At 35.3% G+C, this 21,180-nt stretch overlaps 1 protein-coding gene across 7 annotated transcripts in view; it reads left to right on the top strand.

The window, feature by feature from the left end:
• TSBP1 (testis expressed basic protein 1) overlaps window positions 1-21,180 on the top strand; it is a 93,613-nt gene that overhangs the window by 61,741 nt on the left and 10,692 nt on the right. For 6 of the 7 annotated variants that reach the window (XM_045074653.1, XM_045074648.1, XM_045074650.1 and 3 more), the window contains 5 exons: window positions 6,413-6,433; window positions 7,936-7,953; window positions 9,722-9,742; window positions 10,451-10,468; window positions 13,886-13,906. In XM_045074653.1, the coding sequence (XP_044930588.1) occupies window positions 6,413-6,433; window positions 7,936-7,953; window positions 9,722-9,742; window positions 10,451-10,468; window positions 13,886-13,906 (99 nt within the window). The remainder of the gene's footprint in view (window positions 1-6,412; window positions 6,434-7,935; window positions 7,954-9,721; window positions 9,743-10,450; window positions 10,469-13,885; window positions 13,907-21,180) is intronic. The other variant, XM_045074651.1, reaches the window with a different exon arrangement.

Genomic DNA, 21,180 nt, shown 5'->3' with positions numbered 1-21,180 from the left:
TCTCTTTGATATGAGGAATTTAAGAGGCGGGCAGGGGGTTGTGGGGGGTAGGACTGAGGGTTGCTGGGGAGTGTGGGGGTAGGGAGAGGGGGACTGGGTTATGGACATTGGGGAGGGTATGTACTATGGTTAGTGCTATGAAAGGTGTGAGTCTGATGATTCACAGACCTGTACCCCTGGGGCAAATAATATATGTTAATAAAAATTTTAAAAAAATTAAAAAAATTAAAAAAGCAACAAGAGAAAAAAATAGTTTCACTTATAAGGGAACCATCATAAGGCTTTAAGTTAATTTCTCAGAGAACTCTTACAGGCCAGGAGAATAGATTGATATATTCAAAGTGCTGAAAGGAAAACATTGCAAACCAGAAAGACAATCAAGCAAAGTTGTCCTTCAGGAATGGAGAAAAAAGAAATACTTTCTCAAAGAAACAAAAACTGAGGAATTCCATTGCCACTAGACCTGACTTACAAGAAATTCTGAAAGGAATCTTTTGAAATGAAATGAAATATTGCTCACTAATAATATGAAAATATATAACATGCTGATAAAGTTAAACATATAGTCAAATTCAGAATATTCTATTACTGATATACAGTAGTGTGTTGATCACTTAAACCTAGTATAAAGGTTTAATTGACAAAAGTATTAAAAATAACTATAACTACAATAATTTGTTATGGTTATGCTATACAAGGAAGAAAATTATGACATGAAAAACATAAAAATATAGGAGAAGAAATAAAAAGATAGAGTTTTTGTACAGGATTGAAAATATTAGCTTAAAATAGACTGCTATAAAATGTTTTATGTAAGCCTCATAATAACCAAAAGGCGAAAACCTACAGTATATCCACAAAAGAGAAAAAAAGGGGGGGTCAAATCATACCACTTGGGAAATCATTAATTCACAAAGAATGACAGCAAAAAAGGAATACAGGAACAAGGGGCCTAAAACATCCAAAAATCAATAAGATAGTACTAGTGAATCCTTACTTATCAATAATTACCTTATATATAAATTGATTAAATTCTTCAATCAAAGGGCAAAATGGATTAAAAATCAAGATCTAGGTATATGCTACCAACAAAAAACTCACTTCACCTTTAAGGACATACTTAGACTTATAGTGAAGGATGACAATGACATTACCTGCATGAGGAAGTCATAAGAGGGCACAGAGATAGCTGTACTTGAATCAAACAAAAAAGATTTTAAAACAAAGATTGTAACAAGAGACAAAGTTCATTACATCACTATAAAGTGATCAATTCTTCAAAAGGATATAATAATTGTAAATGTATATGCACCCAACATTGGGGCAACTAAATATATTAAGCAAATACTAACATATAAAAGGAGAAGTAGACAACAATAGAATAAGAGGAGGGGACTTCAATACCTCACTTTCAACAATGAAAAGATCATATATAGATTGAAAATCAGTAAGGAAACACAAGATTTGAAACATACCTTAGACCAATGAATCTATAGACATATACAGAACTTTCTACCAAGAGCTAAATAAACATTCTTCTCAAGTGCACACACATATTCTCCAGAAAGGATCATATTCTAGGTCAAAACATAAGGCTTAGCAAATACAAAAGATTGAAATCATAGAAAATACCTTTTCCATCACAATGCTATGAAACTAGAAGTCAAACTAAGAGAAAAAGAACTGCATTCAATGTGTAGATTGCTTTAGGTAGCATAGACATTTTGACTATATTTATTCTTCCAATCCAGGAGCATGGAACATTTTTCCATTTCTTTGTGTCTTCCTCAATTTCTTTCATGAGTACTTTAATGCAATTCCTATCAAAGTACCATCTATCTTTTTCAAAGAAATGGAACAAATAATAGCCAAAGGAATATTGAAAAAGAAAGCCAAAGTTGGTGGCATCACAATTCCAGACCTCAAGCTCTATTACAAAGCTGTCATCATCAAAACAGCATGGTACTGGCACAAAAACAGACACATAGATCAATGGAACAGAATAGCCCAGAAATAGACCCTCAACTCTATGGTCTACTCATCTTCGACAAAGCAGGAAAGAATGTCCAATGGAAAAAAGACAGTCTCTTCAATAAATGGTGTTGGGAAAATTGGACAGCTGCATGCAGAAAAATTAAACAGACCATTTCCTTATACCACACACGAAAATAGACTAAAAATGGATGAAGGACCTCAATGTCCAAAAGGAATCCATCAAAATCCTTGAGGAGAACACAGGCAGCAACCTCTTTGACCTCAGCCACAGCAACATCTTCCTAGGAACATCGCCAAAGGCAAAGGAAGCAAGGGAAAAAATAAACTATTGGGATTTTATCAAGATCAAAAGCTTTTGCACAGCAAAGGAAACAGTTAACAAAACCAAAAGACAACTGACCTAATGGGGGAAGATATTTGCAAACGACATATCAGATAAAGGACTAGTGTTCAAAATCTATAAAGAACTTAGCAAACTCAGCACCCAAAGAACAAATAATCCAATCAAGAAATGGGCAGAGGACAGGAACAGACATTTCTGCAAAGAAGACATCCAGATGGCCAACAGACACATGAAAAATGGCTCTATATCACTCGGCATCAGGGAAATACAAATCAAAACCACAATGAGATATCACCTCACACCAGTCAGAATGGCTAAAATTAACAAGTCAGGAAATGACAGATGCTGGCGAGGATGCGGAGAAAGGGGAACCCTCCTACACTGTTGTTGGGAATGCAAGCTGGTGCAGCCACTCTGGAAAACAGCATGGAGGTTCCTCAAAATGTTGAAAATAGAACTGCCCTATGACCCAGCAATTGCACTACTGGGTATTTATCCTAAAGATACAAACATAGTGATCCAAAGGGGCACGTGCACCCGAATGTTTATAGCAGCAATGTCCACAATAGCCAAACTATGTAAAGAATCTAGATGTCCATCAGCAGATGAATGGATCAAGAAGATGTGGTATATATACACAATGGAATACTATGCAGCCATCAAAAGAAATGAAATCTTGCCATTTGCGACAACATGGATGGAACTAGAGCATATCATGCTTAGTGAAATAAGTCAAGCGGAGAAAGACAACTATCATATGATCTCCCTGATATGAGGAAGTGGTGATGCAACATGGGGGCTTAAGTGGGTAGGAGAAGAATCAATGAAACAAGATGGGATTGGGAGGGAGACAAACCATAAGTGACTCTTAATCTCACAAAACAAACTGAGGGTTGCCGGGGGGAGGGGGTTTGGGAGAAGGGGGAGGGATTATGGACATTGGGGAGGGTATGTGATTTGGTGTGTGCTGTGAAGTGTGTAAACCTGGTGATTCACAGACCTGTACCCCTGGGGATAAAAATATATGTTTATAAAAAATAAAAAATTAAAAAAAAAAAAGAAAAATAAGTGTTAAAATGAGATACTTCTTTTTTCCACATATATTGGTAAAAATTTTAAAGCTTGACAAGATCAAATATTTATTAAGACCTGGGTAATACAGTTGGTTGAGCATCAGACTCTGGTTTTCCACTCAGGTCATCATCTCAGGATTTTGAGATCGAGCCCCAGGTCAGGTTCTGTGCTCAGTGTAGAGTCTGTTCAAGACTCTTTCTCCCTCTGTCCACCCCATCCCCCTAACACCGCACACCCTCCCTCTCTAATAAAATCTTGAATTTACTTCTGGGTATAAACACAAGAGTAAACTCTTACATTTGTACATAAAATGTCATGAACAAAGATGTTTATTGTGACATTCAAAAATCAGAAATAAATTAACATATGTAAGCTCATAAAATAGAATAATATACAGTAGTTTAAAATGAACTAACTCTAGTGTCTGTATATGCAATTGAGAAAAGAGCTCCCGTCATAGAGTTGAATGGAAACAAACCAGATGAAAAATGGTATTTCCTGATACAAACTAATAATAAAAGATGACACAGGGGCACCTGGGTGGCTCAGTGGGTTAAGCCGCTGCCTTCGGCTCAGGTCATGATCTCAGGGTCCTGGGACTGAGTCCCACATCGGGCTCTCTGCTCAGCAGGGACCCTGCTTCCCTCTCCCTTTCTCTCTGCCTGCCTCTCTGCCTACTTGTGATCTCGGTCAAATAAATAAATAAAAGATTTTTTAAAAAATGACACATAATAATAGAGAATATTTCAGAGAATTGAATAACAATTTATGTATCAATATTTAAAAAAAAACACATGCAAGTTAAAGCAAAAAATACTGAAAACTATCCTATTGCTTAATGATCCATATATGTATGAAAGTACTTTTTAAAATTGGTGGATACACAATTAATGCTAAATTAAGGGAAGAAAATGAACCTGGGATTGGTGATTCAAAGGGTAATCTTGGACATCCCTATATTATCTTTTTTCTTAGAAGAAAAATTGGGAACAACTATGACAAACATCACAAGTAGTATAATGTTTTGATTTCTGAAATATTATTTTTTACAGTATCTCAAAGTGAAAAGAAAGCAAATAAAATAATAATACTGTGAAACTCTAAGGAGGCAGGTCATCGTGACATTTGCTGTGGATCACCAGTGTGTCCACCCACAAAAGATTCAGCCTCTCTTGCAATGCATCCTGCTCCTTCAAGCTCTGAGAATCTCTAAGGGGGTGATGACACATTTTCGCCCACTAGTCTACCAGAACAAACCTCTGGTTCCTCTTATTTTATTCACTGTCCATGAGGCTATTTGAAGGAACCCCACTTACTTCCATGAGTGATGCCCTTGTTTGTCAAGGTGCAGTTTCTGAAAAAAAAATCACTGATCTTCAAAATTACTTGGGGTGCTGGATTCCATAAAAAATGAAATTTTTATACTCTGCACTGATACTTATAACCTAAGCCCCAAAACAGCACATCTGGAGTTCAGTATCATAACAATACTTCAGTGAAATTGTTGCTTAGTCAACTGTGAACAAGAATACACATACGCACACATATTCTTCCACAGTCAAGGAACAGTTTTCACCATTAATGCAACCCAAATTCATACTTAGAAAACAATAATTTTCTTCTTTGTGTGTTTTCTCATTCTTACATGTAGTTTGATTTCTCAGAGTCATAGTGTATCAGATACTTCCTTTTAAATCTTACTTTGTCATCTCATCTCTGCTTTGCTTTGTCACACCTGGCTCTTTCTAGTGATTCTCTAGAACCAAAAAAGCTGCCCCAAGTGTACTAAGCTGCCCCAAAAGTATATTACTTATTTCACTTCTTCCTAGATTATTTAAAAAAACCACTCCTTATAACTTTGAAATCATTTTTCCTAGACGATCAAGTTTTCAAAATCTTATAGCTAAAAGTTATCCAGGACTTAGGCACAGAATGTCATATGTTCACCACTCTCCCTGCAATCTCTTTTGCTCACCCTCATGCATCTTGTAGCAGAGATCTCTGCATGCCTTCATATACCCCATACCTGTTTCACCTATAAGGCTCAAAATCTTCTTAATGGGTGCTTGAAGAGAACAGAGGGAAAGGAGGAACATTCTGATGCTGGCTACATACAGTAGGGTGATTTTTTCCTTGATTCGGTGAACATTTGTTAAATGACTGCTCTTGCAGAGGCCATGCTAAGTGTGGGATTTGATGAAGAGAAAATAAAGCCACTCTCACTGAAGGGAGTATAAGTAAAGAATCTTGGTGAGGACTACAAAGATTAAGATTATCAGTTGAGGGGCGCTTGGGTGGCTCAGTGAGTTAAAGCCTCTGCCTTCGGCTCTGGTCATGTACCCAGGGTCCTGGGATAGAGTCCCATGTCAGGCTCTCTGCTCATTGGGGAGCCTGCGTCGTCCTCTTGCTGCCTGCCTTTCTGCCTGCTTGTGATCTCTGTCTGTCAAATAAATAAAATCTTAAAAAAAAAAAAAAAGATTATTGGTGCAGATTGGAAAAGTAAATTTTGACAAAGGAGGACCAAGAAATTAGCTCAACTAAAATAGGTTGGAATATGACACATTTCCCGACTTCACACAGTCAGGGATCTAGAAAGGAAAAGGAAAAGAGAGTTCCATCACTAGCTCTGGATTCTTCCTTCCAGAACATTCCCATGGCAAAGTGGTCCCTGCTTAATCATCCTTTTCATTACTGTTCAGTGTGTGATGCTCATACTGGAATGACATCAGTGAAAATGTGTTTCTTTCTTTTTTTTTTTTTTCTAAGATTTTAATTATTTGAAAGAGAGAGAGAGCATGAAAGGGGCGAGAGGCAGAGGGACAAGCCGGCTCCCTGATGAGCAGAGGGCCTGATGTGGGACTTGATCCTGGGACTCCAGGATCATGACCTGAGCTGAAGGCAGTTGCTTAGCCAACTGAGCCACCCAGGTGCCCAGTGAAAATCTGTTTCTGTTTCATCAGACAACCACACTAATTTGTTTGTTTGTCTTTTTTATTAAAGCAAGACCTGAGAAACCTAAGAGTAAGTTCCATGTTTCTCTCAATTCTCTCAATTATATTGTTAACATTGTTTTTTTTTTTTTTTTTTTTTTTTTAATTTTTTATTTTTATAAACATATATTTTTATCCCCAGGGGTACAGGTCTGTGAATCACCAGGTTTACACACTTCACAGCACTCACCAAATCACATACCCTCCCCAATGTCCATAATCCCACCCCCTTCTCCCAAACCCCCTCCCCCCGGCAACCCTCAGTTTGTTTTGTGAGATTAAGAGTCACTTATGGTTTGTCTCCCTCCCAATCCCATCTTGTTTCATTTATTCTTCTACCCACTTAAGCCTCCATGTTGCATCACCACTTCCTCATATCAGGGAGATCATATGATAGTTGTCTTTCTCTGCTTGACTTATTTCGCTAAGCATGATACGCTCTAGTTCCATCCATGTTGTTGCAAATGGCCAACAGACACATGAAAAAGTGCTCCATATCACTCGGCATCAGGGAAATACAAATCAAAACCACAATGAGATATCACTTAACATTGTTTTTTTATGGAATCTAGAAGCCATTTTGGGCTCTGTTTTAGTATGAATGCACCAAGACTTAAGATTTATATTTCTGACTCTGTAGTTTATTAATATTTTCAGCATTTCTCACCTTCTAACTTCTTGTTTCTCTATTCCTATTTCCAGTAGTTTGTTCCATTTTCAACTATCAAGGTCCATTTAGAGGCTATAATTGAAACTAATAGGTACTTAATGTGGTACTATAATAATAAATAATATTTATTCAGTTTTTATTTAATTTTAATTTTAATTTTTATATAATTTTTATTTTTTATTAATATTTATTCAATGTACAAGGCACTGTACTCAGCACTTTATATATGTATATACATTATATCAGATAGGGATTGTTATTCCTATTACAAAGAGAATAAAAGAGTGAGACTAGGTAACTTGCCCATGATGCCACAATATAAGCAGCAGAAATTGGGATTCAAATCCAGGCTCTAAAGGTCCAGCAGTGCCTCCATCCCAGTCAAATGGTGAGAAATACAGTCACCCAACCCTACAATATGTATGTTTATAGGGAAAAGAGAAAACTTTCTAAAATTAACATAAGGAACAGCAATTAGCAAAACAAGAATCATAGCAATCCTCATGATAAACCAATAAAATCATTCCAAAGAAGTGAAGAGAAGAGAGGAATAGTAAGAAGAAAACAAAGTGTCAGTAACATAAAAATCTTACTAGTTGATGAAGAGTTTGAATTAGCAGAGAGAAACCAGAAATAGCATCTCCCATCTCTTAACCTTTCTTTCCAAAAAGGGATCCAAATTAAAAGGGACATTAGCAAAACAATGTGAAGATATTTATTCTCAAATCATATTGAACTGATTCTAAGTGCATCATCTGGTGGTCTCTCTTATTTCAAAACTTCTAGAATTAATTTTGAGAAGTAACTCTGCTGTTCATCCAGAAATCTTTCACTCACTCACTCATTTGATTTCTTTTTTGCAGCAAGACAAGAAGAGCCAAGTAAGTTCTATATCTATTCATCAATTCTGGCGTTGGTTCCAACATTAGTTATATCCTTTTCTGAACATGAAAAACCTTAACATTCAAATTTTTCAAGTTTGTATCTCTTGTTTTTATATTAAATAACTTCCTCTATAGTAATTGAGAAATTATTTTAGAAAGTAGAAAAAACCCACGGAGGGCAAATCAAATCCTGAGCTGGCTAAAGCTGACCTGGAATTAGAAATAATGCTTCTGAGCATTTGTTGTAAATTGTCACCTATGGAAAAAATACTAGTTGTAACTACTAGGGTTTATAAATGGTTTTGGTAGAAATTTTTAAATGTAGGAGATGTCAGAAATAAAATTCAATTGGCAGAGTTAAATTAATTGAGATCTTAATTAATTAATTAATTAATTAATTAATTATTGAGGGCCTACTCTGTGCCAAACACTGAGGATACAGCAGGGACCAAAACTGAAGAAAATAACTGCCCTCTGGGAATTTACATATGAATTTAAACATTCTTGACACCCTTCTTCAGAGAAACTGGGGAGAATGCAAAGAAAAAGTAGTTCATTTCTCCCACTTCTTCTAAAAATGGAGCTCTTCCGTCTGACATACATGCTTTAGTTGTCATTGAGAAGATATTTATCTTCAGTCATTGAACAGTATCAATGGCAGCCATGTTTTCTGTATCCACTTTAAGACACTTGCAATTCTAAGAAACTCCCTTTTTGTTTCTGTTATGCACTCACTGTGGGTTTTTTCCCCCTAAATGCAGCTGTTCCCATTTCAAAAGAAAGATAAACATTATATTTCCCATACCCTCTACTCAGAATCCTACTAGAATATCTATGATTTTATATAAAACAGAGACCATAAAAATTGGTGGAAAAATAAACATGATTGATTTTTTTTTTCTCAGTAAGTTAAAATGTCCCACTTAAAACAAGACTTTATCTACTTAAAAAGACTCATGATAAGGACATAAAAGAGATCATATACTATAGCCTGAGGAAAGAAGCAGGAAAAATCAGATTTATCCTCATTTTTAACTGGGCCAGTGCCACTCCTATGCACTGATCTTTGCTTACACATTGACCAACTTCTTCCCTCTTGGATTACTGAATAATATCTGGAAAATGAAACTGAGAAACAGAAATAATTAAGAGTGAGATGAAAACTTCTTTGGATTGCCTCTACTGACTTTTCAACAAAATACATTTTCAACTAAATATAAGGCAGAAATCACAGATAAAAGTAGGAAAACTCATGAAAGAGTAAGCAATGAGGGAAAGGAGTAGAATGAAAATGGAAGCAAAATTTATGGGAAATGAGACTTTTCCAGCTCTGTGGTATTTCAATTTCTGAAAGAAACTGGATGATAAGAGAAAAATAACACTCCTTTGCCACTTTTTCAAAATTACTATGTTACTACTGAAAAAGAGAGATTAAAGTTCTGGAGTTTACTTTCCCTTTTCATTTTGGAAATTTTGTTTGGGAACAGTCTCAGTAAGATTATTATCAATGTCTGGGCACCTGGGTGGCTCAGTGGGTTAAAGCCTCTGCCTTCAGCTCAGGTCATGATCCCAGGGTTCTGGGATTGAGCCCGACTGGGCTCTCTGCTCAGTGGGGAGCCTGCTTCCCCCTCTCTCTGTCTCTGCCTGCCTCTCTTCCCACTTGTGATCTGTCTGTCAAATAAATAAATTTAAAAAAAAGATTATTATCAATGTCAATTTCATTATCAGTGTCAACCTATACTAATAATTTGTATTTGTATTTTAGCACATGGAGCAGTACCTATCAGTAAGTTCCTTTTGTTTTCATAAATCTGGTACAAGCTGGGATCCCAAAATAAGGAGAATATTTTTTCTAACTTTGACCAATTCCATTCAATGCTTGTATTTATAAATATTTCCTCTCCCCCTTGGTAACTAGCTGGGCAATTAATTAATCAATAGAAAGAATAAACATTTGACTAAGAGACTAAGTATAAAAGAAATATTTTGTTTTCTAAAAACAATTTCAAATATCTTTTAATAACAAATAAAAATTGCCACATAGCCAAAAGGAAAGATATATAATGGGATATCACAAATGTAGAGATACCAACAGAGGATAAAGGAAAAATCAGGAAGATATCTAAGGTGTAAGGAAAGGAAAGAGAATAACCACAATTAGCATTCAAATTTGCTATTGTTTAAAGTTCTCTGCAAAATTTAAATCCTCTATACTAGATGAGAAAGAAAAAGAATGGCAGAAGCATATGTCCCAGCCTGCTCTATCTTTCCACCAAATTGAAATATACGAAAGCCAGTTAAGTCAGACTGAAACTATTCTTGTACCACAAAAGAAATACTAATCCCTCTTATTTTACTGTGGATGTTTTTATTGGGGGAGGTTTGGTGTCTCTCAAAGGTCTCTTTGCTAATACCTTGGAAAAAGAAAAGACAAAAACTATATTTTTGGTCCAAAACTCTGGTTAATGTATTTTTATTCATGTTATTCTGCCAGTTACTCCAGTACCTCTTGGTAAGTTATTATTCATCTATTTCTCTTTTCTTTATTCATCTATTTCTTAATTCCAGTGTCCTTTAGAAAAATTTCCCTGAAGCAAAGTGTTTCACATTCATGTTTTCAAGCCCCTTTACCTCCCCATTATCTAGTATCTCTTTAAGTTACAAATGAATTTTGAAACTATATATGCCCTAGGTAAATAGATAAATAAATGATAGAAAATTAAGACCCTGAGGTACTACTTTTCACCTAATAAAAAGAAAAATTTAAATATGAAAAGCAGTGTCAGCAATGCTTTTGTAAAAAATATATATTTATACATCATTGATCCCTTTTAAACTTATGTGAACCTTTTAGAAAGCAAACTTACATTACATTGCAAGATACAATGAAATGCAGTATCTCTTAAACTCATATTTCCATTTCAAGAGATATGCTCTAAGGAATAATTCTAAATATGAAATAAAACCATATACATGATATTAAATTATTAAAAACAAAAATGCTAAGGTAATATATTGCAATGGTTAATAAAGTAATCAGATAGACCTAGGTTCAGATCTCAACCAGAACACTTAACCAGATATGTGGCTCTGGGTAAAGCATTTAATTTCTCTAAAACTTTAATCTGTGTAACCTCTAGGGCCTTTAAATTTTATGTTTTCATTGTCCCTATTCCATATTACTGGAACAACTGGTTTATTTATGTATAAATCAGCGGAAACCCTAAACCACGACTGTTTAAAAAAAAGAAAAAGATAATTAGGGAAAACATGTTTAAATATTTTGCCAAAAAACCAAGCTACAAGGGAAATCTAAAGATGAAGGGCAAGAAAGAGCAGAGAAACCAGGACTCAGCCACAAGAGTAAGGATATGAAAATTGTGAAAATTCAAATGTGGCAACACCTGATTCTTTCCTCTTACTAGGGCTTCAAAGGTTCCACTTTAGCATACTTTTCAGTGGATGATTTCCAAGAGAGACACTTTCAAAAATTACCCATGAATGTGGAATTTTTTCTCCAAATTTCCTAAGAATTGTATATATTTCCGTATCTTTATCAATACCACCTAAAATAGACTAAATTTTTCATGCTCTAGTTAGTAAAGGATGATGACTTTGACAACTCAATTACTCGAAAGACCATAGTAGTTACTCTTCCAAAGTAATCTTTCCAGAGAGGATCTATTTGTCTGTTTTGGGTTTTGTTTGTTTGTTTGTTTGGTTGGGGGTTGTTGTTTGATTAAAGTATAGTGGACACACATGATTTCTACAGGTATTTCAGGCATACAACAAAATGACTGGACAACTCTGTACACTATGCTATGCTCACCACAAGTGCAACTACCGTTTGTCACCATACAATATCATTGACTATATTCCCAATGCTTATATATTTTTGGCTTTGATACAGGATTCTGAAGTACCTCTAGGAGTTTAGTCCTTTCTTTGGTGGTCATAAAGAGTTTCAAAGTTGACATAAGCTAGTGCAATCACTAAGTGTTGTGAGAGAGCTGGGTATTTGTACCAGATTATAGAACCTTTGTCTGTTCTTACCATAATTAAGAGCACTAGAATTAAGACAAATTCTGTTCAAGACCCTAGGTGGAGGTATGACTTTGACTTGGATGAAATTTTCTATATAAACTCAACAGCTGCCTGTCTTTCAGCAGCTCTCCATATTCCCTCTACCTCATATAAGACAGCCACTTCCATCAAATGACTATATTTCAACTCTTTTCTAAATGAATAATGAGCAAAGAATGAAACTGTATTTTATTGTAATAGTCTTTACAGTCACTATTAGCTCAAAACTCATAAACAATGCTTATCAACAATGACCATAAGAAATTAATATTTGATACTCACTAGAAACTAATATCCAGACATTAATGATACATTAATGATTCTTAATAACATAACTAACAGTAATTGTTTGGCATGTACTCTGTTGCCTGAAATTTATATAAAGTTGGGGGTATACTGATGCCTCAAGCTTTGTCCTCTGTCCTTTCCCAAGGTTACTGGAGAAAACAATGGAGGAATTGATATATCATATTTATTTGCAGTTGCCTTCTTAGAAGGGAAGATAGTTTCAGGAATTCTTTTCTACTTCTGCTATAAAGAATATGATTAGTAATTGAGTTTTGGTGAAGTTAAATTCTGTGTTAGGTTGATTAGAGTTTTGTTTTGTTTTTTGTTCCCCCCACCCCCTCCAAAACCCTCAACACCATTGTTTGGCAATTCTAGCATCCTTTGGACTCCCACAAGGTTGAGGTTTCATGCTCTCATGGGCTATAATCACTTCTGTTAATGCAAACTTATGTGGCATATTTTCCCATCTTGCCCTCAGATTTTTCTGCATGTCCTAAAATTAATGATTTTAAGTGAAAACTCTATTGATGCAAAGGAAAAAAAGGACAGGCATAATATAAACTATTCAATTAAAAAAATTTCCTAAAGTAATGAAGAATTTAGCTCAGATTTAAAAAAAAAAACCCTAAAATAATAATCTTATGAAAAGTAAAGAATAGACCAAAAACATTATGAGGTAAGAGACTAAAATGGGAAGAAAAGCAAAATAAGTGAAATCTAAATAATCATTGCTGGCTCCTAAGGAATTTTAAATTATCATAAAAACTGATAAGAAAAGAAAGAGGGGCTAACCTCAACTCCATTTTGTTTACTCTAAAGTTAACTATCATGAAAGATTTAGGACTAATGAAGAGGATCAGGAGATTGAAACTCTTGGGATTTCTCATTTGTTATTATAACTGATTTTCACTATACCCTATTCTCCACCCTTGAAAGATGTGCAAGAACCATTATCTTACATGGTTTACAGGTCTTATTTGTGCTACTACTTAGGTCAGATTTAAAATTCTGATTAATCCCACCCCCTTCTCCTGGGGATAAAAATATATGTTTATAAAAAATAAAAAATTAAAATTCTGATTAAACCCCAGAGATTATCAGAAAGAAAAAGAAACACATAGAGAAATATTATCATGACAAAAGTGTTTACGTTGATAGTTATAAACTTTCTGTACTGCAAAAAGGAACATGATGAGAGCTGACATGGTGACAGTTTTGAAAGTGAGATAGAATGCTGAAAGAGAAGTAAATGAAGAAGGAACTTAAGTTACTAACCTTTAACTGATAGCCAGTTTCCTGTAAGATTGTGACCCTTGGACAATTAAGAATGTTTAAAAAAAGTTATTGCATTAGAAAAAGTAACTTTACTCATATAACTCATCAAAATGGCCTTAGGTTATTAAAGAATAGTTAATACTGAATTAATAAGGTAAAACATATTCATATAAGATTTCATGTTTCCCAAAAGTCCCTTTTCCAATGTTCCAAGTAGATTTTCAATAGGAGCTAAGTACATATTTTTTTTAAAAATAATAATATATTTTCTTTTCTTTTTTAGTAATTGGTCCAGTAGCAGCTGGTAAGTTTTAATTACTTTCTCAGTGTCCTCTGTAACATCTGGGTTCCTTTACTTACACTAATACTTTCACACCTGGCCAGTATGACCCTGAGAGTTAGATTGTTTTGCACCTCTTCTACTCCACATTTTCTAGTATTCTTCTAATTTACAAATAGTTTTGGAGTGATGGGTAGTATATAAAATGTCCACAGAACAGCAAAGACAACTAAAAAAGTTGTTCTTTGGTTACCATATTAAGTTACAAAAGAGAAACAAAGGGAAACAGTGCTGATAGAATATGTTGGGGTCAGATCACAGGAAAAACCATGAAAATGACACACTAAGAAATTTTTTTTTAAAGATTTTATTTATTTATTTGACAGAGAGAGATCACAAGTAGGCAGAGAGGCAGGCAGAGAGAGAGGAAGGGAAGCAGACTCCCTACTGAGCAGAGAGCCCAATGCGGGACTCGATCCCAGGACCTCGAGATCATGACCTGAGCTGAAGGCAGCAGCTTAACCCACTGAGCCACCCAGGCGCCCAACACACTAAGAAATTTATATTTCAGTCTGAAGCTCTACAGTCACAAAACAAAATTCCAGAAGATAATAGGTGGAAAGCATATCATGAGAAATATGAGTGAGAGCATTAGGAGGAACAGACTGCACATGCAAACAAAGAAAACACTAAAATAGAGCTGAAGACAAAAAAGAAAGGCTGATTTTTGTCCTCTCCTTCATAAAGTTTATCATATCTAAACCTGAACCACCACTCTTATTCAGTGAAAAAGAGTCAGGGTACTTTAAAAGCCTCTTCTGATTTCTTCTCCTTCAAAGGATTGAGACTTGCCTTTCATACTATTCAGACAAACTACAAAAATTTGTGCTTCCGTAAAAACAAACAAACAGAAGTTTTTGATCTTGATGAAGTCCCAAAAATTCATATTCACTTTTGTTTCCTTTGCCTTTGGAGACATATCTTGAAAGAAGTTGCTGTGGCTGATATCGAAGAGGTTACTGCCCATATTCTCCTCTAGGATTCTGATGGATTCCTGTCTCACACTGAGGTCTTTTATCCATTTCGAGTTTATTTTTGTGTAGGGTGTAAGAGAATTGTCGAGTTTCATTCTTCTACATATAGCTGTCTAATTTTCCCAGCACCATTTATTGAAGAGACTGTCTTTTTTTCCACTAGATATTTTTTTCTGCTTTGTCGAAGATTATTTGCCCATAGAGTTGAGGATCAATAACTGCACTCTCTACTCTGTTCCACTGGTCTATGTGTTTTTATGCCAGTACCGTGCTGTCTTGGTGATCACAGCTTTGTAGTAAAGCTTGAAATCAGGCAACGTGATGCCCCAGTTTTGGGGGTTTTCTTTTTGTTTATTTGTTTGTTTTTTCTTTTTCAACATTTCCTTAGCGATTCGGGGTCTCTTCTGATTCCATACAAATTTTAGGATTGTTTGCTCCAGGTCTATGAAAAATACCAGTGGAATTTTGATCAGAATGGCATTGAAAGTATAGATTGCTCTAGGCAATATAGACATTTTAACAATATTTATTTTTCTGATCCATGAGTGTGGAATGGTCTTCTATCTTTTTGTGTCTTCTTCAACTTCTTTCATGAGTGTTCTCCAGTTCCTCAAGTACAGATCCTTTACCTCTTTGGTTAGGTTTATTCCCAGGTATCTTATAGTTCTTGGTGCTAGAGTAAATGGAATTGATTCCCTAATTTTTCTTTCTGTATTTTCATGGTTAGTATATAAGAAAGCCACTGATTTCTGTACATTGACTTCGTACCTGCCACATTATCGAATTGCTGTATGAGTTCTAGTAGTTTGGGGGTAGAGTCTTTTGGGTTTTCCATATAAAGTATCATGTCATCAAGATCAAAAGCTTCTGCTCAGTAAAGGAAACAGTCAATAAAACAAAGAGACAACCCACAGAATGGGAGAAGATATTCGCAAATGACAATACAGACCAAGGGCTGATATCCAGGATCTATAAAGAACTCCTCAAATTCAACACACACAAAACAGATAATCATCCCCCAAAATAGGCAGAAGACATGAACAGACACTTCTCCAAAGAAGACATACATGACTAACAGACACATGAAAAAATGTTCATCACTAGCCATCAGGAAGATTCAAATCAAAACTACATTGAGATACCACCTTACACCAGTTAGAATGGCCAAAATTAGCAAGACAGGAAACAATGTGTGTTAGAAAGTATGTGGAGAAAGAGGAACCCTTTTACACTGTTGGTGGGAATGCAAGTTGATACAGCCACTTTGGAAAACAGTGTGGAGATTCCTTAAGAAATTAAAAATAGAGCTTCCCTATGTCCCTGCAATTGCACTACTGGTATTTACCCCAAAGATACAGATATAGTGAAAAGAATGGCCATCTGTACCCTAACGTTCATAGCAGCAATGGCCACATTGCCAAATTGTGGAAAGAACCAAGATGCCCTTTGATGGACCAATAGATAAGGAAGATGTAGCCCATATACACTCTGGGGAATTATGCTTCCATCAGAAAGGTTGAATATCCAACTTTTATATCAACATGGACTGGACTGGAAGAGATTATGCTGAGTGAAATAAGTCAAGCAGAGAGAGTCAATTATCATATGGTTTCACTTATTTGTGGAGCATAAGATTTAACACGAAGGACATGGGGAGATGGAGAGACTGGAGTTGGGGAAAATTAGAAGGGGAGACGAACCATGAGACTATGGACTCTGGAAAACAATCTGAGGGCTTTGGAGGGGTCGGGCGTGGGAGGTTTGGTAAGCCTGATGATGGATATTATGGAGGGCACGTATTGTATGGAATACTGGGTGTGGTACATAAACAATGAATTCTGGAACACTGAAAAGAAATTTAAAAAGTAAATAAAAATTTTAAAATCTGTTGTTTTAAATACACCAATTAAGAAAAAAAAAAAAGAGTAACAAAACTCTTATCAAGCAAAAAAAGAACAAAATAAAAAGAAAGATATTCCATGTTCATGAATAGGGAGACCCAATATTGTCAAAATGTCAATTCTTCCCAAAATAATTTATAGATTGAGTGCAATGCCATCAAAATTCAGCAAGGTGTTTTGTGGATATTGACAAACTGATCCTAAAATTTAAATGAAGAAGCCAAAGACTCAGAATAGCCAATACAATATTTAAGGAGAACAAATTTGGAAGACTGACACTACTACTCACCCTCAAGACTTACCTGAAATCTACAATAATCCGGATAGTGTGGTATTGGTAAGCAAACCAACAAATCAGTGGAACAGAATAGACAGCTCAGAAGCAGTCCCACATAAATATAGTCAAATAATCTTTGACAAAGGAGCAAAAACAATACTATGGAGCAAAGATATTCTTTTCAAGAAATAATGTTAGAACAACTAGACATTCACTTACAAAAAAGTCAATCTTCCCCCATAACTTATACTCTTCACAAAAATTAGCTCAAAATGCATCACAGACCTAAATATAAAATTCAAAATTAAACACTTCTAGAAGATAACATCAGAGAAAAGCTAAATGACTTTGGGTATGGTAATGACTTTTTAGTATATGTGCTGCCAAAGTGAGTGCTGGTAACAACTTTTTAGATATAACCCTAAGGGCATGATTCATGAAAGGAATAATTGATAAGCTGGACTTCACTAAAATTAAGAACATCTGAAAACAAACAACCTGATTTTAAAACAGGCAGAGGATTTGAGTAGATATTTTCCAAAGACAAACATACAGATGGCCAACAGATCCTCCATGCTACTATGTATCAAGGGAACACAAAACCACAATGAGATATCACCCCACACTTGTCAGATGAGTAAAATCAAAAACACAAGAAACAAGTGTTGAGGATGTGGAAAAAAAGGAACCCTGGTGCACTGTTAGTGGGAATGTAAATTGTTTCCCCAGTGGAAAACAGATGGAGGTTTCTCAAATTAAAAAAAAAAAAAACATGTGATCCAATAATTTACCCAAAGAAAACAAAAACATTAATTTGAAAAGATATATGCACCCTTATGTTTGTCACAGTATTATCTATAATAGCCAAGATATAGGAGAACCCAATTGTCCATCAATAGAGAAAAGATTAAAATAGATAGATATATCTATATTTGTATCTGTATCTATATATTACAGCCACAAAGAGGATATGATTATGCCATCTGCAACACCATGTATGAACCAGAAGTTATTATGTTGATTACATACACACACACCATGGAATATTACTCAGCCATAAAAAAGAATGAAATCTTGCCATTTGCAATGGCATGGCTCGAGCTAGAGAATATTACGCTAACCAAAATAATTCACTCAGAAAAAACACAAATGTGCTTTCACTCATTTGTGGACTTTCAGAAACAGAACAAATGAGCAAAGTGGGAAAAAGAGAAAGACACAAACCAAGAAACAGACTCTTACCTATAGAGAATAAACAGGTGGTTACCAGAAGGGAGGCAGGGGGGAGAATAGGTTAAACCAGTAATGAGGGGGATTAAGGAGTGCACTTAAAAAAAAAAAAAATGTTTGTGTTATGTTACTCACCATACAATACATCATTAGTTTTTGATCCAGTGTTGCAAGATTCATTGTTTATGTACAACACCCAGTGCTACATACAATATGTGCCCTCCTTAAGAGCCACCACCAGTCTGTGGTAGGAGCGCACTTATGAAGAGTACTGGGTGATGTGTGGAAGTGTAGGATCACTAATGTATACACTTGAAACTAATATTATACTGTGTGTTAACTAGCAGGATTTTAAATAAAACTTTAAAAAAATAAAAATTAAAAAATGACCCAACTTTATGCTATCTTTAAGAAACTCACTTCAAATCTAACAATAAAAAGAAAATGATAGAAAGTATATACCATGAAAACATTATTTTTTTTAATTTTTTTAAAGATTTTATTTATTTGATGGTGAGAGAGAGAGGGAGAGAGCATGAGTCAAGAGGAGAGGCAGAGGGAGAAGAAGAAGCAGACTCCTCACTGAGCAGATAGCCCGATGCAGGGCTTGATCCAGGAACTGTGCTAAAGGCAGTTGCCTAGCAACTGAGCCACCCAGGTGCCCAGAAAACATTATTTTTTTAAAGTTAATGTGGTCCATATACACTATGGAATATTATGCCTCCATCAGAAGAATGAATATCCAACTTTTGTAGCAACATCGATGGGACTGGAAGAGATTATGCTGAGTGAAATAAGTCAAGCAGAGAGAGTCAATTATCATATAGTTTCACTTATTTGTGGAGCATAATAAATAGCATGGAGGACATGGGGAGTTAGAGAGGAGAAGGGAGTTGGGGGAAATTGGAAGAAGAGGTGAATCATGAGAGACTATGGACTCTGAAAAACAATCTGAGGGGTTTGAAGTGGCGGGGGGGGTGGGAGGTTGGGGTACCAGGTGGTGGGTATTATAGAGGGCACAGATTGCATGGAGCACTGGGTGTGGTGAAAAAATAATGAATACTGTTATGCTGAAAATAAATAAATTTAATTAATAAAAAAGTTAATGTGATATTAATATCATATAAAGTAGACCTCAGAGAAAAAATTTATCAGAAGAAGGAACATTACATAATGATAAACAGAATACACCAAAAAGACCTAAAAGCCAACAACTCATAACACAAAAAATAAGAATGGTATTTTGTAACATGTGAAAATTATATGAAATCTAAATTTCATTGTCTACAAATAATGTTTTATTGGAGCACATACTTATTTATTTATTTACATATTGTCTATTACTACTTTTGCACCACAGCAGCAAAGTTGAGTAGTTATGACAGAGATCTTGTGGCTTGCAAAGCTTAAAATATTTATTATCTGGTGCTCTACAGCAAAGTTTGCCTACCTCTGCCCTAAAAGAAACTAAAGTACAAGAAATAGATTGGGAACTTATTAGTAGCTATTTGAGGTATTCATGAAAATTTAAACAAGAAAGTATATAAATGATGGTGTTTGGGGATCAGAAACACAGTTCTCTATTCCCATTTCCCTAATTTTTTCTTCTAAGGTATCATTCAAGATTCCTAGCAGGATACAATACTATATAGTAGGAGAGCAGATCCCTCAGTATGGTATAAGAACCTGGTACTTCTCACGATCTTTATGACTCTCACTGTGATCCAAGTTACTTTCATCTTTCTGGTTGCTCTATTTTACTCTTGCCTTCCAGTCACTACCAATACAGCATCCACAGGGATGACCTTTTAGATTCAGGTCACCCCTCTGTTATGATCCATTAATAACTCTCCATCTTTCTTGATTCAAATTCAAAGTCATTACAGCACCTCTTGAAAGAAATCCTGAGGATGCATGGGTGTCTCAGTCACTTAAGCATCTGCCTTTGGCTCAGGTCATGATCTCAGGGTCCTGGGATTGAGTCCCACATTGGGCTTCTTGCTCAGCGGGAAACCTACTTCTCCCTTTGCTGATGCTTTCCCCCCTGCTTGCATGCCCCCTTTCTCTATCTCTATCTCTCTCTCTCCTCTCTGAAAATAAATAAAATCATAAAAAAAAAAAGGTCCTGGGTTGGGATATCTGTTCCCCACAACGCTCTAATAGCTTTCCTTCATCTTATTTTTTTTGTTAATTTTGTTTCAGCCACACTTACTTTCTTTTTGTCACTCAAATAGTCTAGAAAGATTCCTAGAGGAATCCTAGAGGTTTAGTCATTGTTCTCTCTGCCTGAATTCTCCACTCAAACATCTGCATGGCTGATCCTCTTACCTCTTTCATATTCTTTCTAGTAGTTCTACCAACTGCTGAGAATGGGGTGTTGAATTTCCCAGGTAAAACTGTAAGCTTTTCTATTTCTCTTTTCAGTTCTATCAGTTTTTTCTCCCATGTATTTTGAAAGTCTTTTGTTTCATGCAACACTTGTTTCTTATATGTAGCTGTTATGAAGAAATGCAATAAGCTACAAGAAAACTCAGATAATCCAGTAAATTCAGAAATAAAATTAATGAAGAGAGTAAGTTCTTTACTTAAAAGATTAAAATTATTAAAAAAATAAATTCTGAAACTACAAAAGTCATAAATGAGATAATAATGCAATACAGAGCATAAGTAACAGGGCAAACTAGATGAAAGAAAGAATAAATGACTCGGAGAATAGGAATATAGAAATACTTCCAGCTACAAGAGGATAAAGGAGGAGAGAGGGAGAAGGATGCAAAGAATTTACTTAAAGAAATATTAGCTGAGAACTTCTCAAACCTTGAGAAGGAATGGAATATACAAGTCAGAGGTAGAAGA

Source organism: Mustela putorius, unplaced genomic scaffold, assembly GCF_011764305.1.
Source record: "Mustela putorius furo isolate JIRA1106 unplaced genomic scaffold, ASM1176430v1.1 tig00000135_pilon_pilon_pilon, whole genome shotgun sequence".
Taxonomy (NCBI): domain Eukaryota; kingdom Metazoa; phylum Chordata; class Mammalia; order Carnivora; family Mustelidae; genus Mustela; species Mustela putorius.
Note: the sequence above shows the minus strand (reverse complement) of the source record. Positions and strands in the feature narration are given on the sequence as shown.